This window comes from Anas acuta, chromosome 5 (assembly GCF_963932015.1).
Source record: "Anas acuta chromosome 5, bAnaAcu1.1, whole genome shotgun sequence".
Taxonomy (NCBI): domain Eukaryota; kingdom Metazoa; phylum Chordata; class Aves; order Anseriformes; family Anatidae; genus Anas; species Anas acuta.
The window spans coordinates 24,248,723-24,276,644 of NC_088983.1; the positions used below are offsets into that span (position 1 = coordinate 24,248,723).

General features: G+C 45.8%; 2 protein-coding genes across 2 annotated transcripts; one reads left to right on the forward strand and one right to left on the reverse strand.

Moving 5' to 3' along the window:
• Nucleotides 1–549: 549 nt before the first annotated feature.
• FCF1 (FCF1 rRNA-processing protein) lies at nt 550–4,487 on the reverse strand. Its single transcript, XM_068683221.1, has 8 exons — nt 4,417–4,487; nt 4,257–4,324; nt 4,071–4,145; nt 3,834–3,982; nt 3,496–3,568; nt 2,994–3,081; nt 2,497–2,591; nt 550–1,188 (listed from the first exon to the last, which is right to left on the reverse strand). Exons 1-8 carry the CDS (start codon nt 4,417–4,419, stop codon nt 1,140–1,142), a joined length of 600 nt encoding a protein of 199 aa, XP_068539322.1. The 5' UTR covers nt 4,420–4,487; the 3' UTR covers nt 550–1,139.
• AREL1 (apoptosis resistant E3 ubiquitin protein ligase 1) lies at nt 4,437–25,961 on the forward strand. Its single transcript, XM_068683220.1, has 20 exons — nt 4,437–4,557; nt 8,160–8,420; nt 9,577–9,636; nt 10,303–10,529; nt 11,832–12,069; nt 13,037–13,206; nt 13,288–13,468; nt 14,090–14,337; nt 16,063–16,140; nt 16,633–16,774; nt 16,970–17,091; nt 18,823–18,898; nt 19,282–19,391; nt 20,274–20,453; nt 20,596–20,721; nt 20,912–21,041; nt 21,129–21,187; nt 21,373–21,462; nt 22,452–22,627; nt 22,807–25,961. The coding sequence occupies exons 3-20, from the start codon at nt 9,621–9,623 to the stop codon at nt 22,907–22,909; spliced, it is 2,472 nt and encodes an 823-aa protein (XP_068539321.1). The 5' UTR covers nt 4,437–4,557; nt 8,160–8,420; nt 9,577–9,620; the 3' UTR covers nt 22,910–25,961.
• Nucleotides 25,962–27,922: the final 1,961 nt, after the last annotated feature.

Genomic DNA, 27,922 nt, shown 5'->3' on the forward strand with positions numbered 1-27,922 from the left:
AATGGGGAAGATATGAGAATGCAGAGCATGCCTCTGGGAAGACAAAAGCAATATAGCTTTGAAGTACTTTTTCCACTGCATTTCTCCATCTGGCTTAACCATCTCACTCCTGACCACTTCCTTCCCATGTTGCTGCAAATGCTGCAGGTCTCTGAGACTCACTTGATCTGCAGCCATTTCTCTTATTTTTCCCCTCCTACTCTGCTCCCAGCCCACATTAACACCTTTCGCTTTGACACCTTCCTGTACACACCGGTGTTCTCCTCTTCCATGACACCTATGGAAAGGAATGACACTTTCAAGTGCATAGGTGCCAAGCAATCAAGAGGGAGAGGTACATCCAAACCCAACAACCCTCATCATCACTCTGCCCGTAAGCAAAAAAGCTGGGCTGCTGGCTGATCCAGTAAAAATATGCTGCAAGATGATGCCATTATACCTTAAGTACAAACTCCACTGGTAAGAAGATTAAGAATGCACTAAGTACCTAAGTGAGGGTTAGATGAACAAGGATACATTGAGTTTAGGAAACATGGAGCAGGACACAACTTGATTCCACTCAATGTATTGAGATACAGTTGAATAAAAGCCCATCAACCCAAAATTAAAAAAAAATCAGAGCACTGGTCCAGAGAAGGCAGCCTACTGGTGTAGACTTGACGGCTTTTCTTCAGAATGCAGCCTCCAATTTGCTTGTGGGACAGATGTGAGGGAGTATTACAAGGAAATACTCATGCTGCTGCAGATGCAGAAATATGAAACTTCCAATACCTCTGTGGTTCCATTCTCAGTCATAGTTGGACCATCACTTATATTTATTTAAGAATGCCAAAATCACCTTTTTAAATAATCCCAACACGAAAATGAAGAGGGAGTTAGGCATATTCTTGTCCATAGAGTCCTCTTGTTCCCATATCCTCCTCCCAGCTATAGGTTATCAGGTGCAGTCAGAACAAGGATGAATAAAAAAAGCATCCTACAAATAGCTTTTTCTTAGAGGGTCAAGGCTATGAAGTCAGTCCAGTATCACCCACAATCCTGTCAGCAGGGTCCCAGCAAAAAAGAAAGCAGGAGGGTTGGGAACAGAAGGACCCTTATCCTGGCTCAGAGTCCTGGCATTTATGGTGTGGCTGGAGAGGTTAGAATCGAGGAGCTCCGTAATCATCTGGCATCCTCTCAATATTGTATCTGCAAAAGAAAGAGGGAAAATGTATGAAGACAACCTGATCCATACTGTTCCCCTCCCTGTGCAGCAAAATGCTTACAGGAAGACTGAACAGCAAACAGCTCTGTTCCATTTCTATCTGCAGCTCAGATCATAAAGAGGGAAAAAGCATTACTTCCGAGAAAAATGTAAAGATTTCATAAGATTACCCTCAGCCTTAACCTCAAACCCTTTAGAGCTCAGGTATCTCAAGAAGTTACTATCCCCAGAGAAGTAAAAAAAGAGTGTTTTTTGTAAGATCTGCCTTAGGCTTTAAGAATAAACCCACTGTGCAGAACAGAACTTTGTCCATTTGACTTGGGATTCAAGGGCAAAATGAGTAGGGGCAAAGATATTTTGAGAGAAAATCTCCTAATCACATTCTAGGTACAGATCAGTTTGAACTCCATGTATTTATGCAATTTTAGCAATTTGCCTCCTCATTTCTGACATTCTGCTCTCTGTCTGCATATTACCAGACTCTCTCCACTGTTAGCACACCTGCCTCCCAGTGTCTCTCCCATCTCATTCAAAGACTGACTGTCTTCTCTGCACATCCCATTTCTTCTCCCTACCATGCTATCAAACATATCTACCCTACTTTGAAACAATTTGTCATAGTTTCTATGCAAGATAAAACTTCCGTGTTGTAATTATGCACAAGAGATATTTAAACAGTGTATATGACAAATGAACATGAGTAAAGTCCTCTTAGTCTAGGCTTTACAACAGGCACTTCAGAAGGAACAGCAAACAAACTTAAGCAAATGCTGTTACAGTAGATCACTGCTTCTAATGTATATGTATTTAAAATATATATATATTAAAGCAAGCCAGTGCTTGCACATTTGGGAAAAATCTGTTGCTTTGAAATTGCTGCACTAGTGTCTTTCCAAGTTGGTTTGATTTTTAGCTAAAAAGCAAATTCAGTTTCTTAGCAGAGGGTACACAGAGTTTCCAAATAGAACATGGAACACGAACGTTTCCTCAAAAATCTGTAGAATGCACTTGCCTGACAGCCTTGATGCTGCTGCTGCTAAGCAGCACTGAACTATGGAAACAATGGCCTCAAGGAAACAAATTTCCAGATAAAAGCAAGTGAATGTGGAGGCTGCAATAAAAGCAGGTCTACAACCAGTCTCTTCCCACATGCAGCTATACATCTACTTTTGTGCAAACACTAGGCCCTTTAGTACAACCTGTGCTATAGACAGTGCAGGAAAGAAATACACGGCAACAGAGTCCTTGTCAGACAATGACTGAGCCTGGCATTGATGTCAGAGGTCCCTTACCTGTGCCTGGAAATGTACATTATGGGCACTCCTGGGATTTTTCGTATTCTCCTCTTGAGCTCTTTATCCACTGTGGCCACTATGTAGCATTTGTGCTGAAAAGAAGAGGCAAGTCAGATTCATTACTAGTGAACTGGCACAACAGACAAAGCCAAGCAAAAGCCTCAGCTCAGTAAGCTCAGTAAACACAAGAGGGCTGTTTGTCCTTAGTGAGGCATTTCTTGGTTATTCCATAGGCATAATATCCTTCTTCTCACCAGAACAGATTCCGAGAAACATCTAAAAGCTGTCCAGCCTTTCCAGCCAACAACTTTCCCGTACTGGATGCTTCTTGATGCTGTCTTATACAAGAATGCCTGGGGAAGACTTGATACTCCTCCGTAGAAAGTTGTGCTAAGGACTGAAACTGCCCCTTCACAAGATTTTGCAGTTACTTTGCAGAAAAGTTAAGCCATCAGTAACCAGCACGGTTCAGGAATTTTCAGAAACATTAGTACCTGAGTGACTCTTTGTACCAAGCAGTCATCAGCATAGGTTCCTTTGTGCATACACGGCAAGCGTTCGAACCGAGGGTCCTTGGCAATTCTGTGGGGATACGTACATTCAGCATCACAGCAATCAGACCAGGAGAAGTGTACTGTAATACCATACAGAGGAACAGGGACACTTCTTTCTGTGATATGCAGCAGGTTATACTCAAAACAAGGGCTTAAGGTATGGAGCAAATGATACAGTGCAGTCAACCGTAATGAGGAGCAAAACCAGCATGCAATTTGTCTGCCTAAGTTTTTCTTAGTACTTGTTAGTGGGGTTCCAAGATCTCTACAATGTTAAGCTCTCGCTGAACCTGTAATACTGATCTCATAAACCCAGAGAAACAAAACGCAGTTCAAGACCTAAAATCCTTCTGGTAAAATAGCACCATCATGGCAAGTCCTTTTCATTTCTTTATATCAGAATACTAAGTTGTAGAAACAGAGAGGAACACCCTGCACGTACCTTAATGCCACACGGTACCTCTGTCCTAGCTTCTCAATTTCAGCCATTACGCAATCTGTGATACACGGAATACCTAAATGCAAAAAAAAAAAAAAAAGACAACATTAAAAGTCTGTATTAGAACGGTGGATCAGTGTTTAAGGCAATTGTCTGACTGAAACCAAGGGTGGTTCTGGGGTTACCACGGGCTGGTCCAGAGTTACTGTAGGCCATCAAGAATGAGCTCTGTGAGCTCACTACAGCACGTAGCTTTTTTCAAGGCTTCTCTTGCCCTCAACCAGTGGTGTGAGGCTGACAGGGCACATCCTACGCGGCCCAGAAGCGCGGCCACCACTCACACTTGGCGTAGAGGCAGTCCATCATGGACTGCACCAGGTCCAGCTTGGCTTTGATGGAGAAGTTGATGAAGTTGGTGTCCACCAGGATGTGGTACGGCGGCCCGAGCTGCGTGTTGTACTGGAAGAACAGACAGGACGGATGCTGGGGGCTGCGGGGAAGACAAGGAATCGCCTCAGTTAGCTGTGAGCGAGGAGATGAGCTCCTACAGCCTGTAGTGGGCGAAGGCAGGCACTTACACCTCCCGCTCCTTGATGGCGCTCGGGTCCTCCTCCTTCTTCTTGGCGGGGGCTTTCGCCCGCTCCTTCTCGTTGCTGCAACGAAGCGGGGGCACCGCTGGGGGACGGGGCAGCGGAGGGGTCCCAGCAGCACCGGGACCGTCCCCATGTCCATCCCCATCTCCCCATCCCCGTCAGGGCACTCACATGCGCTGGTCCCTCAGGCTGATCATGCGCTTCATCACCGCGTATTTCCGCGCCTTCTTCTGCTTCCCCTGCAACGAGACGCGGCCGCCGTCAGCAGGGCACGGCTCCCCGCTGTCCCCCCGCTGTCCCCCCGGTCCCCTCACCCCATGTCCCCCCTCACCATGCTGCCACCACCGCCACCACCAGTTCCGGCGCCTCCACCCAGCGTCACCGTGTCCCGCCCCGCCGGGCAGGGCCGGCCCCGCCGTCACTTCCCGGGGAGGCCGAGCCGGGAGCCGCCGCAGCGGAGCCGGAGCCCTCGGTAACCAGCGCGGGGAGGGGGCTGCGGCACCGGGGGGCTGCCCGCAGCGGGGCCGGGGCCGTGCGGCTCGTCCCCGGGGGGGGCCACCGGGGGGTGGGAGCCCCGCAGCGGGTGTCCCCGTGCTGCACAGCTCGGCCCCGGGTTGCGGAGGGCTCCCCAAGGAGCCCCGCTGCTGTATCCCGAGCCTCAGAGCCTCAGGGAGCGAAGCCCTTGAGGGGGGGTTTGGTGCCTGGGTTGTAGGTGCAGGGAAAGGGGAGCCGGGCCTCGCCGCTCTCAACTCCCTCCTGTGTGTCCCTGGGTTAGCCAGGAGCTGTGGCTGCTGGTGCCACACAGATACAGGTGGTTCTGGATGGAAAAAGTGTGGCTGCAGCCCCTGAGCAGGCTTCTTCCTGGAGAGCTTCCCTGCTGGGAACGTGCCTGAGAGTCCAGCAGTGAGGCTGCGAGGAGTTGGTTGAGGAAACCACGCTGGTGATGGACCAGAGCTCACTGCTGGGGGAAGAGATGAGGTTGGTGGGGCTGTGCCGGCGCTGCTAGGTGAGCTGGGGGGCTCACAGGGAAGGAAGCGGTGGAGGAGGAAAGGGGACATCATCCCCAGGAGGCTGGCCTGAGAGCTGCCGCCCGGCTGGCTCGCTCTGCTCGGGGAGGAACTCGCAACCCTTGGGGTGAAAAGCCCTCAGGCAGCTGGCAGAACTCACCCATATTCATTCATTTTTCTGTTGCCGGTGTTTCATTGGGGTTGTGTGTAAGTGTGTGTGTGGTAAGTGCCAGGCCTGAAGAGAGAACGGCAGATTTACCTTGTACAGACCTTTGTCATTGCGCCTTTTGTCCTTGGTGGCTGATACAGGAGTCAGCTCCCTGCCTTTTGAGCTGACTCCTCAGTCTTCTGTGTATTTTAAAGCAAGTTCCCATCAGCATTCCTGCTTGTTCTTTCGTGCACACTTCCATTAATGTGAGAAAATACCAATTCTGTTCATTCAAAGGAAAATTGCCTTGTGTGTGGCACGAGATGCTGGTGGTGCTGGACATTGCACACCTGGATGGAGGGGATGTCCTGCTCAGGAGCAAGCACAGTGCTTTCAGCTTGAATTCTCTGAGGCGGTATCAAACCACAGAAAGGGTTATAAACCATTTTTCTTCTTAATGCTGGAGCTTCTCAAGGGAGAGAAGAAAAAGTGTTAGATTTATCAGCGCACCAGGAAAACTCCAAGAGGCATAGAAGGTTTTTAGGAGCTGAGTAAATCTGTCCTTTATAGCATGCCCCCAGCTGGCTCCCATAAATGTGCCATCACTGTTATAGCTCCCCTCTATGTACAAACACATTGGTTGTTTTTTTTTCCAGGGGATTTGCCTTGTGTTCCTTTGGCTTTGCAGAAACAGTAAAGCAAACAAAACTTATTCCTGTTACTGGCCTTGTTTTCCTTGCTGCCTCAAGAGAAGCAATGGCACTGGTATTGTTTACCTTATGGGTCCATGCTGTCTCTCCTAGTGTTTCTCCTTGAGATGAAGCTTTCCAAATCCCCATTTTCCCTGCAGATGGCAGGAGACCATTGCTTGCCGTGCCCTTGGATCGGGATCTGTAAGGTCAATTCAGCAGTTTTTCAGCCCAGCTAGGATGGCACCTTATGCTGCAGCGTGTCTGAGTTAGTTTCCCAGCTTGTGGCAGTTCTTAGCACAGAGTCTATTTTAATTTGGGTCTGCATTCTGCTAAGCGAGCTGCAACCTGTCTTGAACACCAGCTCCTAGCGGCTCGGGTCTTTACCCAATGTTTCCCAGCTGCAGGAGCATCCTTAAAGCTGCTGCCAGCGCATGTGCTCGAGGGAACGTGGTTGTGCCACAGCCTCTTCATCTCTGCTGGCCTCCTGACTTGGCACCTCGCCTATCGCTTCACGTTGAGATGATTAAAAGGAGAAGCTGCTGGGCTGATTGAAGGAGACAGCTTGCTGGACACAGGGGGTTGTTCTGAAATTCTGCAGCCCCGACCAGGAGGCTTTAGTTGACTTCAGAAACCCTTGTAGTTGAAATTGCAGGTCTTTTTCTCCTCTCCTGAGAGAGGCTGTCGCTTGTAGCATGTTTTTTTCAGAAGGGAAAGGGTTATGGGTTGAGGCAGAAATAGTTTGAGTAGGTGAACCCACAGTGTCACTTCCGTGTTGCTGCTTTTTTGGTGACCTGAAGAGACTGATGCTGTGAGATGCTGGGAGATCTCACAGACTGCAAAGCCGTGGAGAGGTTCTGTGAAATTCCTCAGCTGTGCAGGGAGGAGATGCACACTTTTCACCACCAAGCCAGGCAGGAGCAGAGGTTCAGCCAGGCACTTGTGGCACAGGCAAGTGAGCATTAAAGACTGTGAATTTCAATGACATTTTGGATAAGAACTAAAATATCAAAGAAATTGCTAATCTGTGATTCTAAATATACAGAGAGAAGAGTTTATAAACCTGAAGCCTCCTCTAAGAGGAGAAATAAGAACTTGTGCCCCTGGGGACTGCAACGTGTTCGTTCAACCAGAGGAAAGGAGAAAATAGCTGAGTGGGTGGGACTTTCCCTGAGGCGAGGGGGAGGAAAAGACAGAGTGAGTCTGACTTCTTCTGCAGCACCTTCAAAAACCTGATGGCTTTCCTACGAGTTGGAAAGCTTAGAGCCCAAGTGGCAGCATGCAAATGCAGGTGGCTCTGTGTGATTGTTGGGATGGAGAGCAGTGAGACATCGGAGGAGGAAGGTAGGAGAGCAGGGAGCAAGGAGTGGTGTGGCAGGCAGGAGGAGCACGGCACTCACATCCCCAGGGGAGGTGGCACTTCAGGGAGCTGCCTGGGTCTGCTTCATTCTCACTCCTTTACGTAATCTGGGTTCTGAATGAGTAGGTACCAACTGTGTAGGCTCTGTGGCTTCTCTTCTGGCATACGTCCTGTTTTTTTTTTTTTTTTTTTTTTATGTGGGCTGCATCAATTCTTGCTGTTAGATTTTATTTAAATCTCAGTACTGACAGTAAACGGCAGTTCAGTGGGTTGTGCTGCTGAGATGGAAATGCCGTATGAGCTAAACAGTTTTCTGAAGGCTTAAAACACCGGTGGCAAAAATCTGTCTTATCTGCTCAAAGGTCCAAGAGCTTTCAGAGTTGTTATTATTTTTTTTTCCTGTTTTCTTCTTTCTGCTTGCCTGTAAGTAGTGCTCTAGACATAGGAAAAAATAGGTTGTGATAATGTGGCATTTTGTGGCATTTGTGGCATTTTTTTTTGGCCTTCCAGGGGTACCTGTTTTTTTGAGCTATTCTTGAATAGCACACAGCTTCCTGGCTGCTCTGGGAAACCCAGGAGCTCAATGAAGCCTACAGGGACATGTTATAGTGGTGCTTTTTCTTTTTTTGTTTTCCTCTAATATTGAACTTGCCAGTTTCAGGGGGTCCTATGAAATGAGATAGTTACGTGGATGCTGGGGGCATGTTGAAGCCTCGCACCCGATTGACCTTGATATCTTCACAGCACTGCTTCTTTGGATTTGACATCTGGTTGCACTTTTGCAATGCCTCTCACGTGTTTCTAGTTGCTACATTTGTCCTCAGCAATGGGGAGATCTATCTCACTTAAGTCTCTTTCTTCCTTTTCCAGGGAAGCTAGCAAACCACAGGCTACCAGAAGCAGCGTTGCAGAACAACCTTTTTCCACAAAGAGGAAGAGATTGCTGTGCTCAGGTCCTCGCCTTTCAGCAGTGATTCTGTGATGCAAATTCCAGGAATTTCATTTTCTGTGATAAACTTCTCTATGGCCTCTTCTTGCTGACGCTTGCCCCAGTGTTGGGCACAAAGAAAAAGGATGCTGAAGAATGGGTACCCTCCTTTTGGCTTTTAGAACATGGGCAGTTGTATAAAGGTACGTGATTGCTCTTCAGTCAGAGGGATGGAGTGTACGTGGAGGGCAGCAGAGGGGATTTGTTGGGCTGGAAAGTGATGGCCATTGTGGCAGGGTGCGTGTGTGTGTGCCTCATTGAAGCTTTCTGCATGCTAGCATCCACTGCTGCTGCTGTTGAGATGACCGATGAATAACTCCCCTTTTGTGTTTGCTCAAAAAAAAGGCAGTTTGAATGCACAATGTAGCTTCTCACTAACTGACTGGTGACATGGTGAGCTATATTGTATGCATCAGTGTATGCCAAATCGTTTGTCTGATTGTCACACACGTTCATCGCTGCTGCTGCTGCTTGTTCCATCTGCCAGCTATGTCCTATCAACCAAAGAGCATGTCGTTGTTCTGGGCGTAGTCTTTTTACTACATGTTTGTTTAGCAGCCCCCCAGTGAGAACTTGATTCTAGATCGGTGTCTCTAAAAATTGCTGTCATCTTAACAGTGTGCAGAACCAAGGTTTTAGCTTGCATATTGATCAGGGAGAGTTTCAGCTGAGAGGTTTTGCTTTGCAGAAATGAGTAGAAAAATACAGGTGGACTGTTTTTTGTTGCATTTATACTTATTTGTACTTTCTGTACTAGAGGCATAGGGTGAAAAAAAAAAAATTAGCCCTACCCTAGGAAGATTTTGTTCTGAACAAGTAGGGTTGGTCTTGTCCACAACCCTTTTATTCTGTTCCTTTTTTCTAAGGTTGCTGATTGAGGGTCAGTTTCTGTCCATTTTGGTGGTGGCTCTGTTTTGTGCTTTTATGGTAGCGTAGAAACTTGTGACTTGCTTCCTGTAGGTGTGAGAGTTTGGGTGAGTGGCTTTCAGATGTTGTTGCTGAAATTGGTGATCCTGCAAAAAGTAGCCCCTTATTGCAGTACCCAGAGCACACCGTCACTGGTTTCTGAGGATAATTTGTTCTCCTTTTAGATCCCTGAATCTGTAATGGTGAGAGAACTGTTCCTTGTAGCATGCTGTGCTGTTTGTGTATTTCAGTCTTTTGGAATAATGCCTTAGGGATGTAGTTGGAGAGGAAAAATGGATGATAGGTATTTGTCTGAGGAATCATAGATAAAATTTAGGCCAATGTGTGTGAGGAAGAGTCATTGGACTGGACTTGGCCTATTTTGTGTTCTAGATGCAGCTGTGATCCTCGGCTGTGTGTCTCACCGAAGGGACCTGATGTTTTACATTATTGGTAAGTGAAGGAAAGGCTGCCACTGTATTTGTTGACCTCTCCATAGGCTTTAGAGGAATTTCTTGAAAGCCCCGGCTTTCACGTTAGCTTAGAGTCTACCTAACAAACATGAAGTTATTGTCACCCTGCATTGTGCCTTCCACCTGGCAGACTTGCCCCTTCTCCATTCTTCTTGTTCCCAAAGTCCTTCCATCAACCTCACTTGTAAGCCATTCCCTTACTCTTTCTCCTGAGAACTAGTGCAGGGTTGTTGCCTCCATGATGCTTCTTAATCCAGTCTTAATGTGATGTGCAGGGCTTGTGTGGTTACCTGACTGTTTCCCGTAAAGGAATATTTTGTAGTTTTAATTTGCAACTCAGAGGGAATTCCTTGCTTCTGTTGGGGCATCTGCTGGCCATAGCTGAGACTCGGTACCACCTTTACCTATTTCTCCTCTACTTGCAGTCATATGCAGTGTTTCAAGGGACGTGTTATTCTCTAACCTAACTTCTAGCATAACACAAGCCATAAATGTTTGCACAATAGCTTCTGCCTTGAACATCTAATTCGCAATTGACTAGAATGTCGTTAATAAAAAGGCGTCGTCTTGGGCTGGGGAAGGTGGGACCTCCGTGCCAGACTCAGACACACTACTGCAACCACCCTCTGTTCTCTCCTTGCTGCAGGTGGGATCACAGTGTTTGTGGTAGCCTTCTTCTTCACCATTAAGTTCCTCTTTGAGCTTGCCGCACGTATAGTCAGCTTCCTTCAGCATGAGGACCGGGAACGCCGAGGGGAGCGAACTATTTATGACTACGTGCGAGGCAACTACCTGGATCCCCGGTCCTGCAAAATCTCCTGGGATTGGAAGGACCCCCACGAGGTGGGCCACAGCATGGCCTTCCGAGTGCACGTAAGGGAATATTTCTGTTTCCACATATCTTTGGGGGCAGGGACAGAGGTCTGAGTTAGGGGTGGGGCCTTCAGTTTATTTTTGAGAGTGGGGGACGGGGGAAACAAGCTGGATGTAACTTAAGAGTAGGAAAGCTTTCTGTTTGTGTCTTCTGCTCCCCCCAGTCCCAAAAGACCAAGTCTGGGGAAAAGGAACAATTATACAAATGAGATTGGTGAGGGGCCTGAACGCGGAGGGTTTGGAGCTTTATGGAGAAAGTTTGAGCAGGCTTTGTTGGGCTCGTGTGCTTTCTGTCCCACCTTCCCCACCCAGAAGGGTATCGAAGTAAGAAAGGTTCAACTAGGTTCCTGTACCCATCCCTCTTGGGGAGGTGAGAAAACCCTTCTGCTTTTGGTGTATGAGGAGCAGTTCTCACTCCAGGACAGGCAGTGAAAAAGAGCTGAAAGGAAAGGGACTTGTTTAGTTCCTGCTATTTAAATTTACCCCCTTCAGCTCACTCAGTCTCACTCACGGCAGTTCCAGCAGTCTGCCTGTGTACCATACTCATCTCCTGTTTGCTTAGTCCTTAATTCACCAGCAGTAGCTGTTGTATGCACTGGTTCCTCTCCCTGCCAGTCAATACACATACTCCTTCAGGCTCTGTATCCCCTCTGTATGCAGGGAACAGTGGTAACTTTCTGCTGATGGCAGGAAGGATTTATCCTGCAAACCAAGCTGCACACTTAGGGTTTCAAGATGTAATTATTTACATGCAAGGGAGTACTGGTTAAGGTGTGCCAAAATTGTCTGTTGGATAACTCGTGATTGAGCTGAATGATTGTGTCTAACAAGTTCTTTTTCATGCTGATGCTTCTTACCAGCATGATAAGAAGCTCCTTAAGGTCAGCATCTTCAACATGTTGTTTTCTGTAATAACTCAGTGAGAGCTTAGCTGGGCACAAATGGACAAGACAGTCTTGTTTCTCTGAAAGGACATGGCTTTGCTTTTCTCTTTCTTTGGGCAGTGTGTTCTCTTGTTTTCTCTTCTGATACACACTAACTGTGCAGAGAAGAAGCGCCTGGAGGCATTTTCTTTTTGAGTCACTCATTTGAACCCTGGTAGGAAAAAGAGAATGAGGTTGTTCAATGCCCCCTTGTGTCCTGTTGGTTCCGGAGGACGTAGCCTGTGTGTCAGAGCTGGCTGTTTGTTTCTATTCCTGTGCCGAGCTAGGGGTCTTGGCCTTGTTGTCCCTTTGTTGCAAGGTGACTTGCTTTCTGTGCAGTGTATTTTTGCTGACATGTTTTTCTCCATTTCCCATGCAGTTATTCTATAAAAACGGGCAGCCTTTCCCAGCTCACCGGCCTCTGGGGCTGCGAGTTCACATCTGCCATGTGGAGCTAGCAATTGATATTCCTGTAACCCAGGAAGTTCTTCAGGAGCCTAATTCCAACGTGGTGAAAGTGGCCTTCACTGTGCGCAGGGCTGGGAGATACGAGATCTCTATAAAACTCGGTGGCTTGAATGTGGCCTACAGCCCCTACTACAAGGTGTTTCAGCCAGGTAAGGCCTAGGTGGCCCTGTAATGATTCCAAAAGTAGATATGGAAATATTGGAGGCAGTTAGGTGTACGTATTTCCAAATAAAATAGATAAGTGACAGGGAAAGGGTTACCCTTCGCTGTTATCTTCTTGCCACGTGTAAATCCCAGCAATAACCTGTGATTAAAACGTACTTGTGACTACCAGTACATGACTAAATAGAAGCTGTCTTACAGAATAAGTCATTCTTCTTAAACTCCCTAACTATTTGTGGCATGTTCTCAGTTTTGTAATAATTTCTTCGTGATCCATCTAGTACTCAGAGAATGCCTTTTGTGAAAGTAAGCTGAACTGGAAATGCTGTCTTGATTTGATGCTTTTCCTCTTTTGAATACCCCCCTCTGTTCCTTTGAGCTCCTGGAACAGTTGCTACCTTTGAGTATATGCTTCTTTAGAAAGATTTCTGTTTTATCCTTTTTAATTTTTTTCCTTCTACTTTTGCTTTTTGACCCCCATCAGCATCTTTTATATTTCAGACACATTTTCACTGAAGGTACCTCCATTAAATTGCATTGTGAATAGATACAAAGCTTGCTAAGATACCCCTTCAGAAAGGGGGAGCTCAGATTTAATTTGGGTATTCTTCAGGCTAAAGTTTGTTTGATAAACTGAATTTGCAGGTTTTCTTGGATGTCAGCTGGCTTGTCCTTTGTATTTGCAGTGAAAGCAAGTTCTAGAGCTGAAGGTTAGAGTGGAGGACAGGATTTAGTTCAGAGGGCTGGTAATTGGGCTTGTTTTATCAGTATTGAGATTCTGACCCAAGGTGACCCCAGTGCACCATGCTGTGCATTTTAGGGCTCAGATATGTTGATTTTTTGAATGTCAAGGCATAGAATACGTTGAATTTTTATCCATTTTCAAGGGGGATTGTGCCCCTAGTTGCTTTTCTTTTGTTCTTTCTGACTCTAAACTGTTATTGTCTACTTCAGGGATGGTGGTTCCCTCCAAAACCAAAATTGTTTGCCATTTCTCCACTCTGGTGCTGACCTGTGGACAGCAGCACACCCTACAGATAGTTCCCAGAGATGAGTATGACAATCCCACCAGCAATTCCGTGTCCCTGATAGATGAGCACAATTACAGCCTCTCCATCCATGAGGTGAGTGCAGCCCCATCCCTGGCCGATTGCTTCTGGGTGAGCTGAGAGAATTGCCCTCTTCATTGTGTGTTTTCTGTCTAGCTGGGTCCTCAAGAAGAAGAGAACTCTGACGTTGTGTTTGAGAAGTCTGTGGTGTCCAACCGGCAGACTTGCCAAGTGTTCTTCCGACTCACGTTGCACTGTAGGGGATGTTTCCATGCCTGCATCTCCTACCAGAACCAGCCCATAAGCAATGGTGATTTTGACATCATTGTTCTAAGTGGTGAGTCAAGAGCTGCTCAGTATTCATTCTCTGAGTGTTCTCTTGCAGGATGCTACACACGTTTGTGTAGCAGAGCTGAATGTAGCATCTCTGCAGGCCAACCATGCTTAATTGCTCAAGGAATGCCTATTCATTTAAAAATGCTAAATTAATTTGTTGCCGACAAGGGAGATCTCTGAAGGCTGATGTTCTACTCCCTCATCAGATAAAACCATTCATGCCTTGATACCTATCTCAGGGGGGGTTATCTCTGAAATTAGGCAGTTTGTGCTGCTTGCTAGTCCTTGGCATCTGAGCCATACAGAAAGTGAGCTGTGTATTGTATGTTGAGCTGTTTGGATGAGGATCATTGTATGAAACCGATGTGCTTTTTTGTTGTTTGTGGTGGTTTTTGTTTTTTAAACTATTCACAATCTGAAGTCAGGGCAGACAAATGACTACCTTGTAATCTTTGCATCCCACTCCAGTGTTCTCTTCATCAGTTTCACTTCACCAGGCTTTTTCCCTGGATCTGTAACCTTCTGTTAATTCAAATCATAATTTAATAATTTGTTGTGGGTTCTTTACTTTCTGGTTCTGGGCTGCATTAAGATTTGCACAACTCTTATCCATTTCCTTCAGAGAATGAAAAGAATATTGTAGAACGCAACGTGTCCACCTCAGGTGTCAGCATTTACTTTGAAGCCTACCTTTATGAAGCTTCTAGTTACACCAACACTCAGTGGCACCTTCCACCAACACACCTGAGCTCCTCCCAGCGCCGTCCTTCTACCGCAACCGAGGATGAAGATGAAGATTCTCCCTCTGATAGCCAAACTCCCGAGAAAGTGAAGAAACCTAAAAAAGTCTACTGCTATGTGTCTCCTAAGGTAAGACCACAAAAGTACCAGTTCTGAGTGCTCAAGGAACACAACAACTGAACTGCTTATTTGTATCCTATGCATTGGCTCCAGATTTACATGCCACAAATTTGGCTAAAAAAGTTTTGCCTGTGGGTAGACAGCAAACAGATTAATATTAAAATGCTCCTTGAAGCTTTAGGAAACAGTGTTTGTCTAGGTCTCATTCAAGCCTATTAGGAATCTTGTCACTGATCATTCAATAGGTTTCCTTTTTGCCTTTCCTTTGCTCTGCTCAGGTCAGGCTAGCAATTCCCTTTCTCAGTTTTTGATACCTCTAGACCTGAACTTAGAGGAAGACACTTACTGGATTTTATGGATTTATCTTTCCTATTTCTTGAATGTTGCAGGGAAAATAAAAGAAAAAAGCGGTCAGGGTATGAAGGGCAGATGTATAAGTAGAAGGAACATGATTCAAGCAAGTCGAGGGAAGCTGAAGATCCTGTTGTAATAAGATTTTTAGCAGAAACAATTACCCTTTCTTATCGTCTCTGAGCATTCAGGGAAATTAGAAAGAAAATTCCACTAAATCCTACTAATGGATTCACTTTGTTGATCTATTAATCTGAAAGCATTCTGGAAAATGTGATAAGTATCAGTGTAAATGGCTAATCCAGGAATTGTTTTCCTGACAGAGAGAGGACTATGAAACAGTTGTAGGATGGAGGATGTTGCTAGAGATTTCTAAATCTCTGCAGCATTCAGCACTAAGAACTGACTTTGAGAATGAGTTGCTGGGTCCTCATGAGCTCAGCATCCTTTCATCCTTGGAGGGTTATTCTGGAATTTTGTAGTCTTTTCTGTTGCATTGCTTGGTAAAGAAGATCCCCAGAAGTGGGTACTATTGCAGGTTCCCTGTAGATGACAAAGTTATGAATGTGTTTCTGATGTTTGCATAATTGTTTCCCTGGATCTCTCTCTATATACATAGAGCATCTGTCCTGTGCAATAGCTGACTGTTCCTATGCTGTTATTTAAGGTGTTTCTGCTCATAATTGCTCGGTGGAAAAATGCCAATCAACATTTTTTTCCAGTCACTGCAGCTAGAACAGACTTGTGCAGAAAATTAGTTTTGTGTTTTCTCTAAAGATGCTAAAATTTCATCTTAGCTTGCTCTCCAGAAAACAACAGTTCCACAATTGGTAGCCATTTGTTCCGGCAAAAATGCACTGTAAAAGAAACTTCTCCAGATCTCCTGGATTTAGCAATTACAAGGACGTTTTTGGTTTAATTTTTTTTATTTGGCTGTGAAAATCAAGGTATTAAAGAACTAGTAGCAAGAGTTCTGGTAGATAGAATGTAACTTTTTCCAGAATGTTTTTGTCACTTAGAATCTTGTCCTGAATTCAGCATCTCAATTGTACTTAATTTTTACCTTCCAATTAGACTGGTGATGTTCTACTGAGCACAGTGGCTTGCTGCTGTATAACCTGTACCTTGCTAGTATTCCACATGCATCATAAGTGTGCATGGTACAGTCTTACTAACAAGTTGCTTAGTTCTGCATGCTGTTGCCAACTTTAAAGGTTTTTATATATTACACCACAGGAAGATTTCACCAAACTTTTCCAAAACCAGTCCCTGGGGTTGGAGGGAAGCCTAACTTCCATGTTTGTCCTGTACCTCAAGTGTTTCAGGGAATACCCTTAACGCATGCGTGACCTTTGACATTTTCTTCTTCTTGTGATTACTCAGCAATTCTCAGTGAAAGAATTCTACCTGAAGATCATTCCGTGGCGCCTTTTCACCTTTAGAGTATGTCCTGGCACAAAGGTGAGTCTCTTTCCACAAGAGGTGGTCCTCGTAACTGAGAGTCTGTCTGTTTTTGGTTTTGTTTTCCCTTTGGAGAGAAGGGCTTCCACCCACAGAGCACATTGTGTTGCATAAAATTCAGATTCTGGAATGCTGTAACAGTGCCTAAATTCTGCTAGTATTTATGAGGAGGAGCCAGTTGTGTTACTCCTTTCTGCTTTTTGTCCCAGTTCTGGGCAAAAATCTTGATTCCTTTTGCATTTCCGTTGTTTGTTTTCTTCATAACCATGCTAAAATGCTGTGACGGTGTGCAGTGAAGCCTGTAGGCTAGGGAATGAGGTTTGAAGCAGCCTCCCAACTGGAGTCCAGATGCTTGAAGTACTATTCCTGTTAACTGCGTCTGCATGGGTGAGCAGAGGGAGGCTGAGAGCGCAGGTGGTCTTGCTGTCTGCCGTACGTGTTGTGCCTTTTACATTATGCATTAAACCCTTTCTTACATCTTTTTGCTGCTAGTTTTCATACCTGGGTCCTGACCCTGTGCACAAACTACTGACGCTGGTGGTGGATGATGGGATCCAACCGCCTGTGGAGCTCAGCTGCAAGGAGAGGAACATCTTGGCAGCCACTTTTATTCGCTCCCTGCATAAAAATATAGGTAAAGGGCCAGGGGGTGGGTACAGTAGCTGAGAGGTTAGTGCTTGTCTGCTAGTTTTGTTTGGGAATGAAGACTGTGAGCACTGAATGACCTGTGATGGCAACTCCTGATTCCTGGAGTCTCACCTTCTGTTACTGGTGGTGCTTCCAGGGAACGTATTTCATCATGCCAGCTGTTCATGTTTGGCTTTTTCAGGAGGCTCAGAGACCTTCCAGGACAAAGTGAACTTCTTCCAGCGAGAGCTGCGTCAGGTGCATATGAAAAGACCTCATTCGAAGGTCACGCTGAAGGTCAGCCGTCACTGTCTGCTGGAGTCGGTGAGTGTACAGGTCACTTCACTAACGCCCAGTGCTTTCTCCAGCCTTTTTCTTCATCTCAGTGCCTAAAGAAACCCAAACTGATGTGTGCCAGGGCAACCAGGTTAAAAATGATAAGTTCTTCTGTTTCAAGGCGGATGCCACTAGGCAGCTGGACACTGGAAAAAGAAAGAAGTCTTAAGGTAGCTCGTTTGTGTTCAGGTTTGGTAACAAGTGGGATGCCGTGTTCCTCCTCAATGCCCAGTAAAATGGGGTCAATTTCTTAAGCAATGAGGAAACTTCAGCTCTGATATTTTTTTTTTAAGGAACTTGTCAGAGTAAAGCAGGCCCTGAGAGATGTCTAGGGTAAATGCGTGCATAGCCAGTAAATGTAGGAGTTCTGCTGGTACTATTCTGTCCTCATTTTACACTGGGACCTGAGGCTCTGAGAGAGGCAGTTCATCTGGACTAGAACTGAGGACAGAAGCTGGAGTCCCTGAGTCCTTGTCTACTGTTTTTCTGCTACAGAGCTATTCAGTGAGGTGAGCTCTCATGTCAGGTATTACTTAGCTGCACACATGGAACTATTGCATCGATTGTAGTGGTTCACTGTGACGGTGAAGTATTCTGTAGAGTTCTTGCATTGAGTCTTCACTGAACCTGACCTGAACTGATACATTCATATAATACAGTGCTTAACTGACATTCTAAATACTGTGTACACAGAGCAGGCAGTTATCCTGACTTATTGTTTCCACATGTGTCTCCTAACAGAAATGTTATAAAGATGGAAAAACATTTCTGGGGAAAGCAGGACTGGCTGGGATTCCCCTTGATTTACACTCAGTAAATCTGTGTTTTGGAATATTTTCTGCACGTACAAGCTTGCACTGTTTACAAGATTAAGTTTCAGTTAATAGCTTCATAGAAAATGACTTCATTTCTAACAGTATTTCCATGACTATTTTTCTTGCTATTTTGGAAATTCCTGCACTGTCATTAGCAGTGGTGTTACAGCCTAGCAAGACGAAACAAATTCAGTGCCATAATAATAAATGTAAGCTTCAATGTACAAGGTTGACAGGCACAAAAATGTGACCAGTGTGTTTAGCCCAAAGCAGTGACTAGCATGATGCTCTAATCTATTTGAAGATGAACTAAGCCAAAGCTAACTGTATGATTGAGGACAGCTGTGTAGCGTTTTTTTTTCTTTAATTGGAATCCAGAATCGGGACAAAGGAAGTTCTCGACACTTGGAAGACTGTTACTTTCTTGCTTCGTGACTTGCTTTAAGTATGAACTCAGTGAACCCTTCAAGCTATTTTTCTAATGCTCTCTGAGAGGTTCCTTTTTTAAATCTGACTCGTGGGCTGAAAGTGCTTTACAGAAATTGCTCCTACCCACAGGCATTTTAATACTTTAAACAATACTGCAGCCTTGAGAGGGATATATCTGGGTTGCGCTAAGACTATTGTTAAACCTCATACTGGTTCTGAGATGAGTTGTATTTTGTGCATAATGCTTCTCTGCTTCTCTTAATAGAAGATGAGGAATTGGCTTCTATGGCTTTCAACAAATAAGAATTAGACCTTAGGAGTTCCTAATTCTCCGTTTTATACTTTAGAGTACTAGATTGTGTTTCCTGTGTACTGTGTTGCTTAAATTGCCCATCCACATGAGCAGGATTTTATATTGGTTGCAGGATGCCAAGCAGTAACAGCTGTTGCTATTTTACTTTTTTCTTCTTTTCAGTCTTTTAAAGCAACGCGAAATTTTTCTGTTTCTGACTGGAGCAAAAACTTTGAAGTGGTTTTTCAAGATGAAGAAGGTGAGTTATCCTGTGAACTTACTTGAGGAGGAAGTGAAGGGAATGACAGTGGAGTTCTTAGTCTGCAATTCTGTTTTCTTGTAGCATGTCTGTCCTTCATAGCTTTCCAGCTCTCACTTTCTCACAGATGTTAGTGAATTATTCTTCTGGTGCTGTGTATCCCTACCCTACATAGGGACCTGGAGCTCCCTAAAAATGTAGAACTGTGTCTATCAGGACTCTGTTTGGGAGCAGAATGTAGTGTTCTGGAGTCCCTGTCTACTGCTTTCTTTTTGCTACAGAGCTTTCATTGAGATGAGCTCTCATCTCAGGTAATACTGAGCTGCATGCACGAAACTCTTAAGTTGATGACCCCTGAATGACTAACTTGTTTTATCTTGTAGCTTTGGATTGGGGAGGTCCACGCAGAGAGTGGTTTGAGCTCATCTGTAAGGCATTATTTGATACCTCCAGTCAACTCTTCACCCGCTTTAGTGATAACAACCAGGCCTTGGTGAGTCTGCAGTTTCCTGTGTTGAATAGTCAAATCAAAACTTTGTACATTGGCATGCTGCTGGCTAAATAATACTGCTGTTAAGTTGAGAAGTGTGCAGCCTTATGCATTTATAGGAGGCCTGCCCAGTCACTTCCACTGCCTTTCTCAAAGCTTTGCAGAATGATCTTAACCCATTGAAATGCAAAAGAACTGGTTGGAGGAACAGCAAAGGGTTGCCAGTGAACATAGGGACTCCAAATGTGTAATAATTCAAGTACATTTTTAAGAAAGGTCAGACAGAAGCTTTAACTACTATGGTTGTGGTGAGAGAACATTTGGACAGCTAACAAGGCCAAGTACTCACCCCTGCGAGGGACGGAAGAAGGAATCGAGCAGTGAAGCTGTGACAATATGGGGAGATGGCTCCTGATGGAGCCTGTAGGAGTGGCACATCCAGTATTGTCTTAGCTCAGAAGTGGGTGGTTGGAAACAATCAGCGACTGCTAGCTTTAGTCAAAAGGAATGTTCTTTTAGTTAGGATAAACTTCTTAGCCAGACCTCTCAAGTCTTAAGTACCAATAATTTTACCACCATACCAGTCAGCAGGGAAGGATGGATTTCTGGAGAAGAGGAGGTGGCATCAGAGCTTCTAGAGGTTTTGTTGGGTCTGAGTGTTTCAGAATCCATTTCTGCTCTCACACAGCCTCTGACCTGTGGATGTGAACCACTTTGTATCCTTCGTAGGCGGGCTCAGGCATTTAATTCTATTGCTTGGCTCTGAGGATATTACCCTGAAGTTCTTTGGACACCTGAGAAATGCAGCTTGAGCTGGTCCTGTACCTACTGTTTGTGCTACCCTTGTCTGGTACTCAAGTATTTCATTTTGTTTTCTCTTTACAGGTGCATCCGAATCCAGTGCGTCCCACGTGCGTACGACTCAAACTGTATGAATTCGCCGGCCGCCTGGTAGGAAAGTGTCTTTATGAGTCATCCCTGGGAGGTGCTTACAAACAGCTGGTGCGAGCTCGCTTCACCAGATCCTTCCTGGCTCAGATCATAGGGCTCCGTATGCATTACAAGGTAAAGCTTGGTCTGGGAAAAGGAGGAATATCAATGTGGTAGAAACATATTCAAAGTCCTCACTAGCAACGTATGTAATTTTTTCCCTTGCCTCTTCTTTCTCACATTCCTTTCTTCTTTTCTTTTTTTTTTCCCCACTCAGTATTTTGAAACAGATGACCCAGAATTCTATAAATCAAAAGTTTGTTTCATACTGAACAATGATGTGAGTGAGATGGATCTGGTCTTCGCTGAAGAGAAGTATAGTAAAACAGGACAGCTGGAGAAGGTGAGGAGGCGGTTCCTGAACATGGGGCAGTTTAACTCCTTCCAAACTGTTCCAGGGGAGGCTGAGGATTGTGTACCCCAGAAAACTGAGCTTACTCTAGGTGTTAGCAAGGAGGATTTACTCTGGGTGGGAGTTCAGGTTTGAGGAATGCTGCTGGTCACACTCATGTGAAGTGTTCTCCTGTTTTCAGGTGGTTGAGCTGGTGACAGGAGGAGCTCAAGTACCCGTAACCAATGAAAATAAAATTTTTTATCTGAATCTGCTTGCACAGTACAGGCTGGCCAATCAGGTTAGGGAGGAGGTAGATCACTTCTTGAAAGGTAACATGCTCTCTGCTTCCCTCTCTTTTCTGCCGTTATGTCCTTGGGGCCAGCACTTGCTTGCTCTTCTCTCTTCTTTTCTTCTAGGTCTTAATGAATTAGTTCCTGAGAATCTACTGGCTATTTTTGATGAAAATGAACTTGAGGTAATTGCTGGCTCTCTAAGCATCTCTACCCTTATTTCCCCTCCTCTCTGACAAATGAAGAGCTTTTGGATCTGGAATAAAGCCAAAACATTTCTTCTCTAAGCATTTTAAGCATTTATGATTTGGACAGTAGCTGTGTTTTTGTTTTCTGGCCTTCTGTCTGACTGCAGTCTCTCGTCTTTCAGTTGCTTATGTGTGGTACTGGAGATATCAGTGTCTGTGACTTCAAGGCACATGCTGTAGTGGTAGGAGGATCTTGGCACTTCCGTGAGAAGGTAGGTGAAAAGCTTTCTCCCTCCTGTTTGCTGTCAGCAATTAGCCCAACTACAGAAGCAGGCAGCTTAAACTGGGAACAGCTTTCTTGGTTGGAAATCAGGCTTACGGAAGGACAAACTGGGAGATCTGGGAGTCAAGAGCATGACTACAAGCATTATGAAATAAGATTCCCCCAGAGGGTTAACCTTCAGCCTTGCTGAGCAGAGATTCTTAATCAGTTGGAAGCAGGAAAAATCCAGCAGCCACGTTCTTTTTAAGAAGAGCCAACAAAACCCTAATTAAATGCAGTTCAGCAGGACATCAAGAAGAAATGGTGGGAATTATTGCTAGTGAAGACTTTCATGGTAGTGCACTTATCTCTAAGGGATGCTTTAAGATCATGATTGCAGCCCACATGGAGCGTTTGGAGTTCAGTGCTGTGGTAGAGACTACTGATGTAGTAGCCTAAATTTGTGCCTTGTAATTGTTCCCATCCCTCCCTGCCTTTCCCAGTGGGAGGAGGATGGGAATGGAAGTAGCTTCATTTAGAAAAATAAAGGAAACTGCCAAAACACCCAGGCTGAAGAGAGATTGGGAGTACAGTGTTCTAGCTGTAAACACTGGGATGGCTCCACCTTCCTGCAAAAGTATCAGAGGATGTGGAAAAGCAAAAGATCAGCATAGTGCAAGAAGCAAGCGAGCTTCTCCATTGTAAGCCTACCTGGTTGTCTGTATGGGTATTTCTAAAATCTCTAAGGAAAGCAGAAGTATTTCTATTTTAAGGGAAAGGACTTGGTGGGGAAGTAATAGCAGGAGACATCTTTTAAGAAGGAATTATGTAATCCTTGCCTCTGTCACACCTGGTGAAACAGCAGATCGACTGTTAGTAAAGCATTAGCTTGCAAGATCAATTGAGTCATCTTGTGACCTGCTCATATTTTATGTATTTTATATATATTTATATTATATATATTGAATTGCTGACCTTACCTTTACTGCTGCCTAACAGGTCATGAGGTGGTTTTGGACTGTTGTCTCCAGCTTCACACAGGAGGAGCTGGCCAGGCTGTTGCAGTTCACAACTGGCTCATCCCAACTGCCCCCGGGAGGGTTTGCTGCACTCTCTCCATCTTTTCAGATCATTGCGGCTCCAACTCACAGTACTTTGCCAACAGCCCACACTTGGTAAGTATCCCGGAGGAGTAAGACTTTCTGCGTTGTGCTTTGGGAATGACACTGGCTATTTGTGGTGGGCAAGCAGTGTATGGCAGCTGATGTGTGGGGTATGTATGTTAACCCGTCTAAAATCAGCTGATGTCCCCTTTCAGATCGGGCCTGAATAGGATTTTTCTTTTGTCTTACAGTTTTAACCAGCTGTGCCTCCCTACTTATGACTCCTACGAAGAAGTGCACAAGATGCTGCAGCTAGCTATCAGCGAGGGTTGTGAAGGCTTTGGCATGCTGTGATTTTTTTCCCCTTTCCAGGAGATCGTTCAGCCTCCTGGCTCTTTGTGGCAAGACCCAGGTTCAGTCCATTACTTGTTCTTCCCTTCACATGGGTAATGAAGGCAGGGCAAAGACTCTGTGTAAAGGAATTTGTCATCCAGAAGATGTCACGTGGCCTTTCCATATCTCAAATATGTCATCAAGACCTCATCTTTTTCCTTTCCTTCATTCTCCCTTTGGTTCAGTGTGAAACAGCAGCAGGAGTGTGGTGTGCTCATCACGGAAATACTGCACAGGATATCCCTGCACCCTGTACACCCGTCCGTCTGTAAGAAGAGTACATGAGCAGAAGTTGCAGTGAGGTGCAAGCAGCGTGCTGAGCTGCCTTGATCGTAGCTCTCAGGGAAGAAGGGGGAAGACCGGTGTGGAGCTCTGCTGGAAACCTGGTTCACGGGAAGCCCTAGTAACTTCCCACATCTTGGCTCAACTCCCCCAGTGATGCTCCCCAACAGCTCATCTAACTCCATCACTCATGAAGGGTGCAGGGTTGTCCCTCCTTCCAGCACCTGTCCCAGAAGGGTTTCTGGTTCTCCTTCTCCGTCTTGCTCTGGATGCTGCTATCCCGTCACCCGTGCCACCGAGAAAAATGGGCAGTACCCCTCCCTGGAGGGAGCAACCCAAAGGGGAGATCAGTCTCGTCAGAGCACAAGTGCTGGCCCTGACAGTGATTCTGTACTACCTCCACCAGGGTCCAGCAGCTGAAGCGTCCTTCTCCAGCAGCAGCTGGTAATGAGCCTTTGCAAATGAACTGGAAGAGGAGTTTCTCCTCCGCTGAATGTTTCTGATTAATGATGTTGCACAGGAAGCTGTCCCACGCCCTTGCCTTCTTTTTCCTTCCTCAGGAGAGAGGGTATGGGCATGACTGTGATCCCTCAATGCTGAACACCAATGCCTATCCCACCTTCACCTTCAGGGTATGTATGTGATGTAGGAACAGTGGCAGGTCGCTAAGCAGCTACGATGCGCGCTGGTCTTGTGTTGTGGGGGCGATGGTACCAGGCAGAGCACCGTACCTCCTCCCAGCCACACCACAGGGTCTTGGCTTCTACCTCTGTCATGCAGCAGCCTGAGGCTTCTCTCTCTTTACTGCATTTCAGGCAGAGTTTGCAGAGGGTTGTTGGTGCCTGCAGAGCAGCTGGCTTTCTGTCCTACCTACCTTCTTTCTTGAGCTCTCCTTTTCCTGCTGCCCCGTTCAGGGCTGCTGGCTTTCCAGCACGAAATGTTAATTAGAACTTCACTCAGACGATCACTCAACAGCCTGCACGGATGGTACATCACACCCACCACTGTCTGGCTTGTGGGGAGAGGAGTGGGCAGACCTGCACGATTAGGGTGTGCCAAGCTGGCAGTCCGTCCAGCCATCCCAAGGAAATAAAGGGAACGGGCGCCTGGGAATCTTGATAGGTTCTTCAGTGAAGCAGAATTCACGAAGATCTTTAAGTTCCCAGCAGTTTCTTAGTTCAGATCAGGAGTCAAAGGCATGCTGGCAAGTGTGAGAAACCTGTATTGCTGCTGCTTGCAATGTAAGCTTTCACGGGATTATGGAATGGCTGGATTTCTTCCAGAATAGAGTCTCAAGCTGGCACCCCTGAGCTAACTTCAGAACACCATATTAGATAAAAATTCACTTCATCCTCCTCAGCCCCCTTCTGTCCTCAGTCTGATCCAGGCAGACTTCTGCACAGTAAGAATTTTTTAAGATAACTGTATATTCTTTTCCCAGTGTAGCTTAGTTGAGTTGACTGGGAATTTGGGGAAACATTCTATATCTAGAAAGTGTTTCTGTTGAGGCAGCATCTTAGCCATTCTTGGTCTGAGTGTGCTACTTCTGTACAGAAAGATACAAGCCATTTTGGTGCCAAAAAGCAGCCAGCTGAGCATTGAGACTACTCAGGGGGATTCTTTGCCCTGTGAATTCATTCCATCACTGGCACCGAGATGCTGGGAGACTGCCAGCTTGAGAGGTGCCACCACTGCGCTCTGACAGGTCACTTCAGTAGTGTCTGTGCTCCCCTTTCTAGCGCAGCCTCCGTTTTGTAGGGTCCTGACCTTTGGGTGGAGAGCACAGTGCTGTTTTTTACACCGTGGGTGGCTTCCATGGTCGGTACAGGTGTGGCTGCTGTCTTCTCTGCACCATCACTTGACTGCTTTCTCCAGAGGCTGAGAAAAAGGTGGCAGTGCTTGGCTTGACTCCTGTTTGCTGGGAGGTGCAGCCTGCTGCCCTTCCCACCTTGCAGCCCTGTCTTGCAGTCTCACCTGCTGAGAACATCTCCAGACTCGTAGGTATGGGCCAACTTTGCCAATGACATCTTCCTCAGGAATCCTCCCTTCTACTGAGCTGGACTTCTTTACTCTGAGGATGAAGTAGCCGGACATTGGGCAGTCTTCCTCTGCTGGAAAGAGCTCCTTAAAGTTTCTTACTGTCCTACAGCCAGCACCCCACACTTCTCAGTGGCTGTACAGAGCCAAGGAACTTCTCAACACAAGCGCAGTCAGAACTGTGATGGGTGCAGGTGCTGTTAGTCAGTTAAACCCATCTCCATTGTCTCCACAGGCTCCTAGGTGATCCCGTGTTCCTGGGATCCATCACAATGTTTCTAAACTTGTCTCTAGCTTTATACCCTTAAAAGTGTGTTCACTTTTTGTGCTGCCCTTACCACTGGCAGCGGGGATGCGCTCTGGTCATGTTTCATCTGACACAGGCTTGTTACTTTTCTTTTTATCCTTATTTATTCCCACTTGATAGAGGCACTTCCCTAGAAGGCTTTAGGATCCTGGTACCGTGTCAGACAGGTTCCACGTTTCCTGAAGCTGTTTTTGGGGTCTGGCTTCAGCCTGCACCTGCAGACCATGTTGCATGTTTTTAGAAACCAGGAGCTGTGGATGATACAGGTCAGATTCTAGTTCCCTCTGTTGAATTTCTGGCAGAGTTCAGCCAAAATTTGGAAGCCTGTGGTTGTAGTAGCTGATTTTGTAAATAGTTTGTATAATAAATAAAATATTTTAAAAATGCTGCTTTGTTGCTCAGTGTTCTTTCTGGGCTGTGCAGAGGGAATCAAGCTGGACAATGCTGTGCAGGGGTGAGGGGCTGCTTCAGGTCTCCGGGCCTCTCGCTGAGGCTCCCTGCAGAGGGGAAAGGGTGAGCTCTGCCTGTGGCCTTGCAGGGTGCCCGACTGAACCCAGGTCCTGTGAGATCCTGGGAAGGGGCAGCATTCTGCTCCAGGGCTCGCACGCTGCTGTGAGGCTTCTGGAAAACGGGCAGAAGCAACTGGTAAAGCCAGAGGATATTTTAAGGAATCCTGTGTGTGTGTTAAGAATGCAGCTGGTGCAGTTAGGTTTTAATCTCACTGTGTGCCACCTGACTCGCTCTGAGCTGCAGGTGTTGATGCTGCTTGTGTTTCCCTGTACAGCCAAGAGGGCTGGATGAAAAGAGAAAGGGAAAGGGGAGATGTCTGAGACCTTTGTGTCTTCTTACCTTGTACAAGAGGCTTTCAGATTGCAGGGTGCCTGTGTGTGCAAGTGCCTGCTAACAAACACCTTGGTAAGGTTTCAGCTGGTAACCTTCAGAGGCCGTACTGAATTGCTGTGATTCTCTGAGCTTGAGCTGCTCCCAGCTTGGATGAAAAGGGCATTTACCACTAGTTTTCCTTGGACTGTTTTTTTTTTTTTTTTTTTTTTTTTTTTTTAAGGTTAAGGATCAAAATATTAATTTTTAAGCTTGAGTAAATTCTGCAAAGTATTTGTGTCTGTTAGCATTGCTGCCTATAAAGCAATGAAAACAGCATTTCCAGAGCTGTGCAAATATTTAGCCCATCTTCGGAGCGCATAGCACTGGCTCTCTGCATGCAGTCCGCCATGTAACTTGGCAGATGCTGTTACAGATTGTGAAACCAGCATCTAGCCTTGGTTCTGGCTGTCAAGCCCTGAGTGCTGGCTAAAGAGATGAGCAGTATATGTGAGGTTTGGGGATTGCCTCTGGTGTTGTACTGGGTGGTGGCATTATTTCGAAGCTCCCTGCAGGAACAAGGCCTTCTTATTCTCGACTCAGAGAGGGCAGATAAAGCAGTGGTGTCATGAAGAATCCAGAGACTAAGTCCTAGCATCCCCTGCAAATCTGTGGTTGTGAGTCTAGGGCTGGGGTGAAGGCACTTAAAGGCGAACAGCTTGTCTGCAACCTGACCAAAATGATGCACAGCAAACCACGTGGACGTGTCTTTATGTGCCGTGCCTGGTATTTCTCGTGGGAAGAGAGCCAAGCTGAGGCTGGCATTTTCAGAAACACGATCCCTTTGGGTGTGACGGAGAGCTTGGTGGACTGAATGACTTCAGCGTGATGGAGGTGCTAAAGTTTCTGCCCCTGATGGCAGGATGTGTGATGCCATCTGGCTGCCCTGGTCACCACTTTATTGTGATGTTTCTTCAGATAACCTGAGTGAGTGGAGCACTGGGGGAAAACACGCTTTATTTGGATAGTATTTTTTTTTCTCTTTCAACTGACCAGCCCAGCTATAACGTTATGAACCAAGCAGCAACTCCTCGTTCCCATAGTGAATATGTACGCTTTTTACATTTCTGGCTGTTCTGCTACCATCTTGTGTCTGACTGGCACATGAGAAAAAAGTTCAAACATATGATTATGGGAACTAGAAAAGAAAAACACTTATGGGAAACATTGCAGTCCACCAGAACCTCAGCCTGTCTTGGCATAAACCTTCCGGTGCACAATCTGCAATTTTCGAATCTTCCTGTTAAACTCTCTTATTTGTGCTTTGTGGTTTTTCTTTGCTTTTCTCTTCTCTATTTTTTTTTTTCATTGAATGCGTGAGAAACCCTAATCTCTGCTCTCAAGAGCATGGAACTTGATTGTAGGAGGGAGGTGTTGCTGCATGAATGTGTTCATTTTTAGACATAATTTGCTATAACTTTTTTTTTTTTTTTTTTCAGTAAAACAAAACAGCTGTAGCTGAAGTTCAC

Coding starts and splice junctions, on each gene's coding strand:
- FCF1 (XM_068683221.1), bottom strand. Junction 3,082..3,495: donor AGGTACCGTGTGGCATTAAG/GTACGTGCAGGG, acceptor GTATCCCCACAG/AATTGCCAAGGACCCTCGGT. Junction 1,189..2,496: donor ATGTACATTTCCAGGCACAG/GTAAGGGACCTC, acceptor TTTCTTTTGCAG/ATACAATATTGAGAGGATGC.
- AREL1 (XM_068683220.1), top strand. Junction 12,070..13,036: donor CTACAAGGTGTTTCAGCCAG/GTAAGGCCTAGG, acceptor TGTCTACTTCAG/GGATGGTGGTTCCCTCCAAA. Junction 14,338..16,062: donor ACTGCTATGTGTCTCCTAAG/GTAAGACCACAA, acceptor GTGATTACTCAG/CAATTCTCAGTGAAAGAATT.